At 36.6% G+C, this 15,758-nt stretch overlaps 1 protein-coding gene across 6 annotated transcripts in view; it reads left to right on the top strand.

The window, feature by feature from the left end:
* Positions 1–10,286, top strand: part of Mical (Molecule interacting with CasL) — a 44,411-nt gene extending 34,125 nt beyond the window's left edge. For 2 of the 6 annotated variants that reach the window (XM_090105729.1, XM_090105735.1), the window contains exons 22-28: positions 461–2,641; positions 2,980–3,009; positions 4,132–4,246; positions 4,928–5,077; positions 6,804–6,888; positions 7,505–7,906; positions 9,428–10,286. In XM_090105729.1, the coding sequence (XP_089961855.1) occupies positions 461–2,641; positions 2,980–3,009; positions 4,132–4,246; positions 4,928–5,077; positions 6,804–6,888; positions 7,505–7,538 (2,595 nt within the window). In that variant the 3' untranslated portion in view covers positions 7,539–7,906; positions 9,428–10,286. Of the gene's footprint in view, positions 1–460; positions 2,642–2,979; positions 3,087–4,131; positions 4,247–4,927; positions 5,078–6,803; positions 6,889–7,504; positions 7,907–9,427 lie in introns of those variants that run through there. The other 4 variants (XM_090105743.1, XM_090105750.1, XM_090105758.1 and 1 more) reach the window with 4 other exon arrangements.
* Positions 10,287–15,758: the final 5,472 nt, after the last annotated feature.

The raw sequence follows: 15,758 nt of genomic DNA, 5'->3' as shown, positions 1-15,758 counted from the left end.
ATACATCTTAACTTATAAATCATGTCATCTTATCTCTGAATGTCTTCGCCCGCTTCTTGCAAATATTTGGCGCTGTTTTATAATGCATAATTAAATAATTAATTTACATTTTAGGTATGCAATGGTAAGTTAGTGTGGACATTAAAACGCACCTTCCTAATGTATGTATTGTTATAATTAATGCTTTATTTACCTAGATATAAGAAAACTGTGGATTTGTTACTGCTTAGTAACAAACACTGCTACATTTAAAGTAATTATTTATTTTGTTGTCATCTTGATTTTGTCTTCTTAGAACAAGTGTTATGTAGCTTTAAGTTACAATTTTGTATGTTTTTAAAGTGATCGATGACGTTCAAAAATGTATTGAATGTACCTTAGTTATAACCAATAGCACATTTTGTGTGCAAAGGTTCATTCTCGAACTAAAATTAATCCTTTGTCTAATTTCTGACTTTAGATCGAGTCTGATGAGGAGAGTGAGTCAAGTGATGAGGAAGTGTCGTCAGCGACTGAAGTATCCACCGATAGTGAGTTTGCTCGCGAAGAAAGTGCGCCGGTGCCTTCGCCCCCCGCCATATTGGTCACGGAGGCGCCGCCCCCGGCCCCGCCCCCTCCACAAGACTACCCCTTAAGCAGAACCAAATCAGCTGGCGGTCTAGCCACTAAACGAGCACTAGAACTCAAAAGGAAGTACTTGCTCGGGGAACCCTCACCGCCAGCTGTCAGAAAATCAGACTCCACTTCCCAGCTAGATACCAAATTAGAAGCTTTTCGATATAATATCACTGAATTCCAGAAAATGTTACACCCAGCGACTACGCCCACGCCACAAACGACTTCGCCCTACCTTTCCTTTCAGTTTACACTCGACGAGAAGAAAGCTCAACCGGACATCCCAGATATAATAAAAAACTTATGCAACGATGTCCCCGTAGATTTACTCACGAAAGGTGATTCACCGATTTGTAAGAACGATTGGAGGACGCCCATCAAAGAGGATGAGAAACAACCAGATTTAGAAACGGACTCCTTATCAGATGACTCGTCTCATACGGAGACTCTGCCCAACCAATCTGTGCCGAGAGTCGAAGTCCACGACGAAGGTGGAGAGTTAATACAGTTAGATAGCTTAATTCTAGCCAATAATGAAACCGATGACGTAGATGAAAAAATATCGGGAACCGCCACCGCATCTGGCCCTACAGTTGTAGCAGTCGAATCGGAATCTTCCGAGTCATGTAAAGACGCGACCACTTTAGCCTTAACTGAAACAGAACTATCAGACTGGGCGGCAGAAAGTGCGGTGTTAGACGACTGCGGTATGGATGAAAATACAGAGAGAAAGAGAAATAAAAATCCAAGAACATTGAGCGGCCCGAAATTGATTCACGATGCCAAAAACATTGCAGCCATAGCGACTCACGTTTGTGGCAAGAGTAGTCCCCCAGAAGTTGTTTATTCGAATGCGCCTGAACACTTTGAATTCGCCGATGAGGGAGATCAAGATCTTTCTATTGCGGCACCAACTACACCTCGTAACGATGGTTACATGGAACTAGTAGATGATGATTATGAACCGTATTCCACGAGTAAAGATCGATCGATTAATTTCATAGAGAGAGCTTTTTCCGACACAACTATGAAATCTGATCCCAACGACACGTTAGACAAGATTACCTCAAACTTATCCGAAACATTAGAATTTATCGACAGCCCCGATTCAAAATCGGAGAGTATATTGAATGACATCGAAGTTGTATCGAAACCTCCGTCTACTTCAAATAAAAGTGAGAATGGCCAGAAAGCAGACTATATAGAAAACTCGAGCAGTATGTCTAATAACATAAGCAAAGATGTCGAAGATAGTAGTATTAGTATAAATGAAGGACTGAATGTTGTACAATCCAAAATTGGCTCCGTGAGCCTATCAGATATATCGCCACCGTTGGTGAGTATAGACGCTGATAAAAATGTAGCTATCGATAAAATTAAAGAAGACTCGATAGACGACATTTCGCCTCCATTGGCATCCGAAAAAGGATACAGTATTAAATCAGTGAATACTCCAAGAAAAATCACTCTACCGCCAAACTTAAGGACTTATTCGCCGGCTATATGTCGGTCAGCGAGCGAGACGTTCAATAGGTCGAACGTGCATATTACAAATTCGCCTTCGCAAAGTGTGAATTGGTCCCTATCTGGAAATTTCAGCTCTAGTCGATTGTCTCCCGAGACTCCTCCTATAGACGCCGGTAAAGTCGATAAGGTGCAAGAGTTGAAGCGTGAAAGAGAAGAACAGACTGAGGTGGTGAGAAGGCTGGTGCTGGAGAGACTCGGGGCGCCCAAGGTGTGCAGGAAGTCGACGCGCAGGAGTAGGATCTCGCCGTCTAGTTGCGTCCCGCCGCCGGTGCCCCCGCCGCCCGTGATGGCCCCGCCCTCGCCCGTGCTGTCCGCCCCGCCCCCGCCCCCGCCACCCCCTGTCTACCCCGAACTACCCCCCCGACCGGCTCCGCCACTAATGTCCTTATCCATTCAGTCTTCTTTTTCTGATCCAGAATTAACGAGACAGAGAAGGCCCAAAGGTTTCATGAAGAGTATATCCAATTATTTCAATAAACGCCTGGGACCTCGGCATAAGGTAATTTTTTTCCATTGTTATCGTTTCAGTTGTATGAATATGAATAAAATTAACGTGCACAAGACATACCATCAATCGCAAACACGCATTATTAAAATATACATAAAAAAAGCTAATCGATTCATTGTGATCTCAATAATGTTAATAGTTTGTAAATAGATAGAATACGAATTAATTTAATTTTAACATAGTATAAAGTTGGAGATGGTTTTAAAAAGAATAACGAAGGTGTGTCCTATTTTTGGCGTTAAAATTGGGGATTTTTTGGGGGATTTTTGGCACGATTTGAAAACGAACACGAGAGGACACAGGTAGACTAACACTAGTTGAATTTTCAGTGTGTATCGGAGCCGGACCTGACGACGCACGTAAGCAAAGCATATCAAATACAGTATCGTGAGTCGCATGCTGTGTTCATCTCTTTCGCACCAACCATCCGCTAATTGTACGTTGTCTTGTCTCGCTCAGTCACACGGCCGCCTTGCTTCAGTGTATTACGATTCCTTGTTATTCAATGATACTATTTTTAAAGGTGTTCAATTTTATTTCAGGCCCAGAAAACGAAAACGGTTGGATTTGACTGATTTCAATTAAATTCCTTTGATGACTTTTAGCTATGTTTTTGTTCAAAATCCATTTGTTTTGTGTTGTATTATGTTGGAGGAATGCATGCTGTAAAATATAATTGCATTAATTTCACGTAAAAGATCCTTAAAAACAAAAACAGACAAAACTTACGGACATTTTTTTTATATTATTATATTGTAGCGTCAATTTTGAAGAAATTAACAACTTCTTTATAACACCTTTAAATGCATATAGTATCATTAGGGTAATTTGTTCCGACTGGATGATGAATGCTGTCTTTTATATTTAACTTTTAATAATAAGTTATCAACAAACATATTTTTCGTCAAATTAACAAATTTAAAGCACTATATTTTTATAGCATACAAGAATTCACACCGCCAATGATGTGAGATGAGATTATCATATTTTGATGAAAAATATATCCTAAATATAAGTTTAATTTAAAGTGCTCCCGATATGGCTTGCTAATGTCTTGTCTTGTAGCAATCCAATCCACATTGGATAGATATTTGTCTAAAATTGCATGTTATTGGCTATTTTAATTAAGCTAGTTTTGTTTACGAGCTCGTTCTTATACGCCACAGTAAATTGCATGATTGGCTTAAAATATGGAATATTTGTTTTACGTGGTCTATTTTAAGAGATATACATGTAAAACAATAATATGCTGTACATATATAGATGTATATGTATATATATGTACAGCATATTATAAGTTTAAAAACAGCAAGCGATATTATAACCAATAAAGAGACACCCTTGTCATGGATCTTAATTTATCTTACTGCAATGGTCTAAAGTTTCGACAATATTGGTAATATCTTTCGCATTTTCACAAGAGGTGTTCGACACAAAACTATTTCTTGCCACAATATTAACACGTTCTCTTTCGATTGTAGCCCGTCAGTCAGGGAGCTCATACGTCAATGGGAGCACTAGAGGCTCCCCCAGTGCCACCGCCGCCCGTGTGTTACAGTCCTCCTTGCGCGACTAGGTCGCCTGAGAGGTCTTCAGGTAATAGAATAAACGATTTGACTCAAAATAAGTATCAAAAATAGTCCGAACTGACACACTGAACAGTACTGACTTTGTACATGATTAAACAGTTTTCTACAATAGATTCCTCTGCCACGAAATAAGGTGTTATTTTCAATGAAACTTTGACATGACGCTGTTCAGACATTTTTTGATGACCTTTTAATAGGCGATTGTGAGTCTAGTTTTTTTTTATTTAATTTGAATGAATCTAACATATTTTATGTGCATGCTATATCGAAGTAAATATTGTCATCTATACCATTTCAAATATTCATTTTTCCAAATGCAGTAATATCATTCGATTCATAATTTTTATTACTTTGCATTCATTTTAAAACAAAGTATTAACCGCATTTTATTTTATGTTTATCGATGTCACGAGGTAAAGTGAATAATAATTTATCGTTAAATATTTCGACTCTAGCTTTAGTGTCAGACATCTGAATTTTCGCAATTTAAATACGCGTACAATAAGTTGAAATTCAAACGATATCTTCTCCAAGTACCGACATTAATATAATCAAATGTGAGAATTCGAAAACGTCTACCGTTTGGGGCTCTTGACCTTTACCGCGATCGAAGATCGAATCACTTTACCTCCACCGCTCATGTGCTATGTATGCTATGTATCGCTCGCAATACCGCATGGTCCCCAAGTGGTCGCGGCGGAGCGGGACGCGATGCAGCTGTGGTTCGAGGCGCGCTGGGCGCGGCTGGTGGCGCAGCGGCGCGCGCGCGAGCAGCCGGCCGAGCCCGCCGCGCGCCGCCTCGCGCGCCTCGAGCGCCGCCTCGCCAGGCCGCTCTCCGGTGAGACCGCGCTATCTGCACCTTAAGCTGCGTCTGCGCTAGGAGAGCCGAGCACAAGCGGAGCACGAGCCGAACACAATTCGTCTAGTGTGGACCAACTTACAAGCTGAGACAACTTACACGATGAAGCCGAGAACGGCTCCGCTTGTGCTTCGCTCGTGCTCGGTTCGTCTAGCGTAGACCCGCCTTTAGGCGCGGGACAGACACAAGCGGCGCGGCGCGCATCGGGCGCGCTATTGGCTATTTCCAAATTTCTAGAAGGACGTGGTGCAAAACAGGTTGAAAAGGTGCGCTTATGGCACGCCCGCGCCCGCGCCGTTTGTGTTTGACCCGCGCCTTAGAGTTCTTACAGACGAACGGCAAGTTGTGAACGGCAGAGGCTACTTCAGCCGTCGCTACCACTGGATGACTGCCTTCGACATGTGGCGACAATATACCTCTGTTTTAATCTTATATCTGCTACAAGATACACATAAAGTGGAAGAACAAAATATAATTTTCGAAAAATCTTGTCTCATATTTCTGATAAATTCTTTCTTTATGTCTTATAAATCCTGCATAGCAAATGAAAGATTGTTTTGTCCAGGCTGTTTAAAACCTTCGTATCTAAAAACAGAATAAAACTTTTTGCTCCAATTTATGGCATACTTTCAATTTATATCTTTTAGTTTCAAAGGTAAGTTTTCACTCATCTTTCCATTTATGTCATATTCATGATAATTTCAGAACATCATTTATACGCTAAAATTGTTATGCCTCATTCACGCATGTATCATTTCATTATTTTTTCAACCATTGGCTTGATAGAAATTTTATAATATCTGTTGTGACTTCGATTACTTATAATGAACTGAATGTTTTTGTTTTTCAAAAGATATATAATGTATTATGACCTCTCATTTCTAGACAGATTACGCCGTGAATTGAAATAACTGGCAAATTCATGTTATGATCACAATAACCAGCCATGGTTAATCTAATCTTATATATAAAAATGAATCGAAAAATGTGTTGGTAAGCGCATAACTCGAGAACGGCTGAACCGATTTCGATAATTCTTTTTTATTATATTCCTTGAAGTACGAGGATGGTTCTTATGTAGAGAAAACGTAAACATGTACCACGGGCGAAGCCGGGGCGGACCGCTAGTACATATATAAAAATAAGTCGGGTTTTCCTTCCTGACGCTATAACTCCAGAACGCACCAACCGAATTCCACGGTTTTGCATTCGTTGGAAAGGTCTCGGGCTGAGTGAGGTTTATAGCAAAGAAAAGGTGTCTCTGGTGGCGAAACGGAGTTCGCCCGGACTCCGTTTCGCCACCAGATATAACTAGCAAATAGTTATATATGAATTTGCCAGTCAGTTCAAATCACGGCGTAAACTGACTGGGAATAAGGGGTCGTAATACGGCCCCTGTTCCCTCAATCTCATAGGAGGCCCGGGTTCAGCAGTGGGAACATCATGGGCTGACGAAGATGATGATGATGATGAATATATTTATGACAACACTAGCTGCGCTTCGCGGGGTCACCCGCGTGGCTCCGCTCCTGTTGGTCTTAGCATGATAATAACGCCTACAGCCTTCCTCGTTGAAGGGGCTATCTAACACCGAAAGAATTTTTCTAATCGTACCTAAGATTAGCGCGTTCAAACAAACAAACTCTTCAGCTTTATAATATTAGTATAGATTATATAACAATAAATGTATTGGTTTCCATTGCAGCGGAGCAACAGGCGGCGACGGTCGCGGAGATCGTACAAGTATCGGCGCAACGGGAGGCACATCAAGCACTAATGGCGGCGGACAGGTGGGTTGGCAAACATGTACATCCATACTAATATAAATGCGAAAGTAACTCTGTCTGTCTGTCTGTTACTCAATCACGCCTTAACTAAACTACTGAACCAAATTGCATGAAATTTGGTATAGAGATATTTTGATACCCGAGAAAGGACATAGGATAGGTTTTATCCCAGAAATCCTTCGGGATCTATGCGGGTTTTTCTTAAATTGCGCGGGCGATGCCGCGGGTGGAAAGCTAGTTTTTGTACAAAAGCATGATTTTAACTATTCGGGAAAACTATTATTCCTATTTTCTAAGTACATCGGTAGTAGACATAGTTTGCATATTTTTTTTTATTTTAACCCTTTTTATGAATCTAAGTGAATAACCAAGGAACCAAAAACCATTGAAACCATTCGGTTCGTTAAAATACTCGTTCAGAGTTCTTGAGTCACAAGTGGTGTTACCAAACGTTTTTTTTTTTATATTAATAATAGAAAACTACTTGACCTGCGGTTTCGTCCATGTCGTTCATGATGGTATAAATAAGCCTTCCTCAAGAAATGGACTGTCAACTAAAAACTGATTTCTATTCGATTTCAAAAATTAAAATACTTTAATAATTGTTTTGTTTTTCCAGGAGGCGCAACGCTACAAACAGTGTGGGTGATTAGGGGCCAAAGACTCAATATCTGATATATTCAATCTGTCTTTAAACACTCAAATTGTTAAAGTTACGTCTCGGTGAAGCGCACGTATATTTTTGACGCAACCTTTAGGCAGCTTTTAAAATAGATGGAATTTTGTTATGATTTATTTATTTTCAAAAATATGTCTCGGCAAAATGTAATACCACTGAGAGTTTTTGAAATGATAGAACATAATACGAATCTTTACGTTAGGGATGCATGATTTTTATTTTTTATTTACTAACAAATTATATTATGAATATTTGACGAAATGTAACGTTGCTTACATATAGAAATGAAAAGCAGTTGACATATTGAATTTTTGAGATTTTTGCTTGGAAAATGCTTTAGAAGTATAAGACCTCATTCACACGAGAGCTTTTTTAACGTCCGTTAAAAAAGCGTCCAAATAGAACAAATGCATTCCCAAGTATATGTTCACACGTCAGCGCTTTTAAAGCGCGACGCTTTTTTATCGCGCAGTGTTCTATTTTCAACGCTCGGCGTTGGGCGTTAAATAAAATAGACCATAGGAAACTTCTTACTATTAAGGCTTTGTCAGACAGGACGCGTACTTAGCGCGCGTCAGAGCGTTAAGTTGACGCCGCGATATGACGCTAAGATGTGTTCTACTACCATCGTAGAATACCGTCAAACAGAGCGCCAGCGCTAGCAGTACGCAACGCTCTGTCGCGGCGTTAGGACGCTTTAACGTCGGGTGTTGTATTTTTTTACAAATTTTATTTTAGCGTCGGAGTTAATAGGCGTAAAATAATAATAAAATACTGCATAATGACCGAAAATTTGATACAATTGGTTTGAAAATATCCATGCTTATATAATACGAAGGATAGTTCATATAAACTATAAAGATATATCAATGAAGGCAAAATTGTGGGCACAAATCGGAGAAGAAATTAATGAAACTGGTAAGTAAAAAATTCTTCCGACTCCGGAGTTAATATCGCTGTACCTTGTTTTGTTCGTAAGTAATAATTACGTAAACAACATGCAGCTTTAATAATATCAATTGCTGTGTCCTAACGCGCGCTAAAGCGTTCTGTTTGACGAAGCCTCGCGCGACGTTAAAACAGGACGCAGTAGCGCTAATACGCAGCGCTAAAATACGCGTCCTATCTGACAAAGCCTTTATTCAGACGAGCGCTAAAAAAGCGCCGGCGCTGCGTTCAGTATGCCGCACGCTCGCTCAGCGGTAGCACGTGTTTGTTGTGCTTATAATCATCAGAAAATCGATACGATGTCGTGGATTGTTGATCCCGAACTATTAATTATAGATGTGGAGTCTCGTCCGTTCCTGTATTCAAAATCGTTATAGACATTTGAAAATAATTAAAAAAATTCCGGGGTATTGCCTTAACTCTTCGTACAGTGTCACAAACTGCCCTTTTAAGTATCTCTGTTCATTCAGAGGATGTACCCTGAATGCCTTTTGTTTTCTTTTTCGTCTTTTAATAACACAAATCGCTAGTGCCAATCTTTCTTTCTTTCTTTCTTTCAAATATACCTAACATATAAAAATTAAAACAGTAGGTATTTTTATCATATTCCTTTAAGTAACATGTTTATCGATGACGAGTTTGAACAAATACCTAAGTAGGTACCTACAAGTGGTTTATTAAGAACAAACTTTCCGAGGAATTCTAAGCAAATATAATAATATAAATATCATAAAGATATTACGCAACTGACATTACGTAATTATTTTAGCAGAAACCATTTCCACGTCTTACTGAAGCCAGAGACGAGACATGAGTGATTTTAAAGCGTTAGTATGAACAACCACAGAGAGAACGTTTAAAAAGCGCCAACGCCGGGTTTTAACGCAACGCTTTTTTAACTCTCGTGCGAATGAGGTCTAAATGAACGTTTTAGGCAGACTGCCGACGCGCTTTGTGCGAAAGTGGCCCCAATGCAATGTAAAACAAATATAAATGTCGTTCAATTTTGTACGCATATCTCTTGTGTTGCAACAACACTTGAATATGTATGTCGCCTTGTATAATAGAAATTATTAATGTTAAGCTAAGATTACCATTCAAATAGAGCTTTATTTATATTTTTTTAATTGATTAGTATGTATCTACATGTATTTTTTCATGGTTAATTAGACAAGTATTAAATTGTTCTCAAATTTTTATTATAACCGCAACATCGACAATAGAATCGTTCGTTCAACATTTTTATACCTTTTTTGTAAACATTACATTACATTGTATTTGTAACCGACAACGCTCCAAAGATACGGCACGCTGAGTTTCGTAGGGTCGTCGTGATCATCATATACTGAGAATCGTTTTATTTAGCATTTATAGTCTGTCTGTCTTCTGGTCCTCTTTCGGAATGCCAAAAGCTCATCGCATTTAAGTATTAATTGTTGCGGGTAGTTGTATCTGTAGGTACAAATTTTTGTCAGGTTTAACTGGGCGGTACACACGATCGGTTGGCTTCAGCGGTGTTAATTCATGTCACAAAGCGAGATTCCAGTGGAATTTAACGGTGTGCTAGATATGCCAAATAAGTTGTAGTGTTCGATGATTCATTCTGTACTGGGATAATGATTTGGGATCCCTTCTCTTTTCTGATGTAAATTATTCCTTTCTACCATTTCTAAGTATGGTTTGGAAGAGGTCAAGAGAGCTGTCTGTTTAACTCTCATGATCTGAGTTTCTGAAGTCTATCTAAATTTTTCATAGCATTTTCATAGTTTTCTATTCAAACGTACATCATAAGCCATCGGACACTGCAATGTATGTAGAAATTAGTGGTAAAAATATTTTTGAATATAGAGTTGTATGTGCAAATATTTTCTGAATTGTATAATATTTTTAATAATTATAGTGTATTATATTATGCCTAAATGCTTTCGCTTGAAATTGCCTAAGATTTATAGCCCTTTTTACATGTTTCGATCGAACTCGGTATATTAATGGAATGAAAAATAATCGAAACTTTGATGTAATTTTAAAATTGTGCTTAACCCATTGTTAGGACGACTGATTATGATTTTATCAAAATAAGTTAAATAAATTAAATTTTTCCTGAACATTAATATTAAAAACTTGCTTTGAATTGGAATACGCTCTCTTATTTTTAAGCAATTTAGTCAGTTAACAAAACACTTTGAGTTTGAATGTTTTTATAATAATTGCTAAATCATAACAGTGAATAGTTCGATACAATAACATTATAAATTTAGTGAACCGCGCGTTGTTGACAGCACTTCAATTTTTAGTATTTTTATTTATCTATATTCTATGGGGTACTTGGAAGAAGGGGATTTCTTAGAATTATTATTATTTTAGATTTTCCTTTTTCTATCAGTAAGAGAAGACAATTATTACCATGGAACTATCATTTATAAGAGTTTCTAATAATTTATAAGAAATACAGGTAATTATGAATATCTCTTATGAAATCGAGGTAAATAAACGAAATTATGATCCCACAATGATATTTTTTACTTTCTCATATCATTTTTTTATATAGAATATTATTTTAAGAAATTCCCTTAAATACCTGTTCAGTGAAAAATTCGTATATAAATTAAGGCTATGATGTTTGTATGTTCGTTGAAATTTATAAGGATAAGAATAAAACATTTTATTATAATTTTATAAGTGATGGCAGACGTTCCTTACAGTAAAATATGCAATAATTATCAGAAATTATGTGGATCCTGGGGGAAAACATTAGTTAGTTAAAGTTAGATTCGAGTGTATCAACACATTAGGCAGGCTAGAGTGCTGTCGGGTTTCTGGTGAAATCTGGTGATGAGACATTATAATATTTCTAGTGTTTTCTATGGTGTGTTGAAGTGTTGAAGCGAGGTTTACGGGCTTTGGTCTTCGTAGGCTCCGTTGAAACTTTATGAAAATATATTTTCTATTACAATTTTATATACATATGTGTAAAAAATATATGGACCGTTTGAAATTTTATCATCAACGTGAATTTTATAAAATTTGTGTTGTACTCGTTCATATTTTGCATTTTCACTATTACTTATTTTAAGATATGATAGTATAAAAAGATTCTTGGAACTATGCTATATTGAACTTCACTCATACACTCAAATATATTCGACATACATATATTTTGTCAATTAATTTCTGTGAATTATATAAATAATAAGCTGTGCATGTATATAATATTTTTTAATTATAATATTTTTATAATTTTATTATATCCTTAAAAGATATAATTGGCTCAAGTTTAAGTGTATGATAAAAGGAAAAGGAAGGAATCATAAAGTTTGAACGGAGTGTTGATTGATAGAGTGAATGTATTTTTGTACTGAAGGGTCTGAGGGATGGGATGTTAGGAGGGATGTTAAGTCGATCTGTGCGTTGAAATTCTTGACTTTATATTCGCATTTAACCGCACATTAGACATAATTTTTTATACAAGTGACAGATCGGTAGCTATTATATAAAACTACAATTTTCTTCGTTTCAACTATACCTTTCTATATGTTTTTACTTATCTTATATTTAAAAGTCGTCTCACATATTTTCATGTTTTATATCTGGGAGTTCATACTATAAGGTCTTTCTTCATTCCTTGATCAAAACTTTCATTCTTTTTTTTTATGTTACCAAGTTATATTGAATCATATTTATTGCTGTAGATAAAAAAATCACAGAATAACTATATTGTAGTTTTATAATACATCGGCGATGGCAAGAAAAAATGCGCAAGTTTGCATAAAATTTTATTGCTTGACACGAAGGCGTTGTGATTTTTTTACTTTATACACTTCTATTATACGTAAAACACTTTTAGAAGTATTTTCAAATCAGTATTCATCATCCCATATGATTATTATTTTTCTTGCAAAATTACTTCCGATACGTTGTGGTCGATAAAATTGTTTACATTTAACATCAATACATATTTGGGTTGCAAGTGTTTTTGAATCACAATTATCAATTTAGATTAAATATTATATTTATTATTAACTTTGAATTCTATTTTATTATTTGATTTATATATGATTATATTATATTGAACTCTGCAATAGTTACGCGTGGAGCGCTGCGTTTTATCGTCCTAGGCAACAAACCACATAGACCCATTTTAGAATTCAGTTTATTATTGACGCGGGTTATCTGTTTCGCCGCACAAAGTAACTTGTTTATTATGTTGTATTATTAGATCTACTGATATAAGTTATGGCTTGTCATTTTACTTGTCACGCCCGTTTTATGTTAGAATATTTGTTTTAAAATTCAATGCAATGTACCTTCTACTGTAATTCATAGACCATTTTATTTACTAATAAAGAAAAAATCATGAAACTTGTTTTTTATTTATAATCCCTAGCCCACATTCACAAATACAATAAGTATAGGTATGCTTAGATATGCCATCTTAGGCGCGGGACATATACAAGCGGCGCGGCGCGCATCGGGCGCACCGCGGGCGCGCTGTTGGCGTCCGAAAATGATATTTATATAGAGTGGTTAAATGCATTTTCTTCATGCATAATTTAGTAAAATTATGTTTTTTGTGCTAAAAGAGATTAACATTAATTTGAAAGTAACGATTTTGTTTTGATAATTCCTTGTAAGTAAATAGCGAGGATAACCCCACGATTGCAAATATATCTTTGTTGGAAATGTTGGAATTTACTTGGAAAATTTTATAGTACTTTTAAAGTAGTACTGGTGTAATGATGGAAGAAAAGAAGGTTAAAATAACACAAAATTTATATTGTACTAGCGGTCCGCCCGTGGTACATATTTCGCAATAAAAGGTAGCCTATGTTCTTTCTCAGGGTCTAAAGATTATCTGTGCCAAATTTCATCAAAATCGGTCCAGTACCTAGTTTATGCGTGAAAACCATACATACATACATACATACATACATACATACAAACCTTTCCTCTTTATAATATTAGTATAGATAAAATATGGTTTTCAAACACAGGTTTACATTTAGACCATATAAATCTTATCATTAAAATCTCAGTTCAAAAGTATTTACAGTACTGATCATTCCACAATATTATTACAATTACAAATAAATAAAAAACACAATCAAAATCAGGATTATCTTTATTTCTGACATTGTAAATACATGGGAACTTTCATTATGCTCTTCTTCATTTTCACTTTCCCTACTGCCATCACCTGTGTAAATCATTTCATCGATTAATTCAATTCACCTTTAAAAACAAAACGAAGAAGGGTATGTAATAGCAGCTCTATATAATTCCACACAGAGAGAACACATTTTTGACTGACAGGCTACCGTCTCCTACCACCCGATTTGTTTTTGATTGTGTATGACCGTGAATTGACCTCTATTTGGATGCGATGGGGGAAGCGCGCCTGCGGTACGCCTGCGGTACGCCCGCGGCGCAACCGTGGCGTGCCGCCTCGTCGCCTTTCCAAAATTCTTTCATACAAAATGTATAAGAAGGACGTGGTGCAAAACAGATTCAAGAGGTGCGCTTATGGCACGCCCGCGCCCGCGCCGCTTGTGTTTGACCCGCGCCTTATATGTCATACCTACAGATCGAAAAGGAATATAACGGCATTACGAGAACGTCTCATTGAATATTTTTGAATATTAGCTCATAACACCCAAAATAAATATAAGCCACATATCATCTATACTAATATTAGAAAGCTGAAGAGTTTGTTTGTTTGAACGCGCTAAGCTCGGGAACAACTGGTCCGATTTGAAAAATTCTTTCGGTGTTAGATAGCCCATTTATCGAGGAAGGCTATAGGCTATATATCATCACGCTAAGACCAACAGGAGCGGAGTAATGCGGGTGAAACCGTGGGGAACAGCTAGTTTATTATATAGAACTTATATTAACAGAAAACAAATCACACAACATAGCACCATAAATCGGAATTATAAATATCTGATTGTTTCAAATGCCCCCAAATGTATCCTACCCACATCCTACCATTGGGAACGAGATGTCCCTTGGGCAAAAAGTAGTCGTAACTCATAGTAGTCGATCGCTGGCCTCCTAAGTTTCTAGTAACACTCGTTTTAGAGGTTCGAGAATAATTATAGTTACCTATATAATAAAATCAGCTATATATACATATACCTATATTTTGTGTTCTTAGCCTTACTCTTATAATTAAGGGAAATGAAAAATAAATGTTCTACGCTCAATCCGCCCGATATGCTCACAAAATTTCATCAGAATCGGTGAAGCCCTCCCGGAGGAGTTTTACTATAGCGGTGTTGCTAAACGAGAATTTTATACGGGGTGAATTGATATAGGTTAGTTTTAAAGTGGTGAAATTATAGCTCATTTGGAGTAAAAAAAGTAATAATTAAGTACCCAACCGAAACTTATTAGTTTCAGAAATATTTGTAATTTTAACTTATTTTGAAAATTTACCAAATGTACCAACCAAAATTCAACTTGTTGTACAAATGATGACACTAAATTCTGTTTATTTAGCTTTCTACAAAGGTGTTATGTAGATACGTAATATTATAAAAAAACATTATAGACTACAGGCCCATGTTGAAGTTATGAGTCATTTTGAACCACCAGGTGACCTATCTAGAACGATATAATAATAATTATATGAGCATAAAATAATAAGATTCAGCACTATGCCGTCACTTCTAAGCTGTCTAACTGAGTGCAAAATATTCAGAGAATTCGAAAGTACAGATAGACTGAGTAAATTTTAGTCACATATTTTTGTACGACATTCTTTACCACCGATAGATCAATTATTGTATATATTTACATTTTGTAAATTATCGTCCAATTCGTTTTTAATATTTTTTTTTTATTTCTTACTGATTTATGTGTGGTCTGTCATGTGTTTTTTTTTTATTACAATAAATTTCTAGACTTGAGTATCCTTTATTAAATTTCAGCTCGATACCTCCACGCGTTCCTGAGAAAAAAGGGAATTGACAGATAGACAGACAGACGTCCTAAAGCAAGTATTCCTTTAAGAATAATATGAATAATAATGAATTTTCAAAACGTAAGAAATAGGACAGATTTTCCGTTATGTTCCGTCTTCCATAAAACAAATTTTTGAACATTATAAAAAAGCAAAACGTAGGAACATAGCAAATACTTTTCTCTACTAAATTATGAAAAAAGTAATTATTTCGGTCCAGTATTGGAGGAGGAAACAGGGGACTACGGAACGTCAAATTTGCGTTTTATTTTCCCAGGTATTTTC

This window comes from Colias eurytheme, chromosome 1, assembly GCF_061535395.1.
Source record: "Colias eurytheme isolate Ceu_HAF_F1 chromosome 1, ilColEury1 Martin Lab GWU primary, whole genome shotgun sequence".
In the NCBI taxonomy this organism is placed as follows: Eukaryota; Metazoa; Arthropoda; class Insecta; order Lepidoptera; family Pieridae; genus Colias; species Colias eurytheme.
This window is presented reverse-complemented; position numbering and strand designations above follow the sequence as displayed.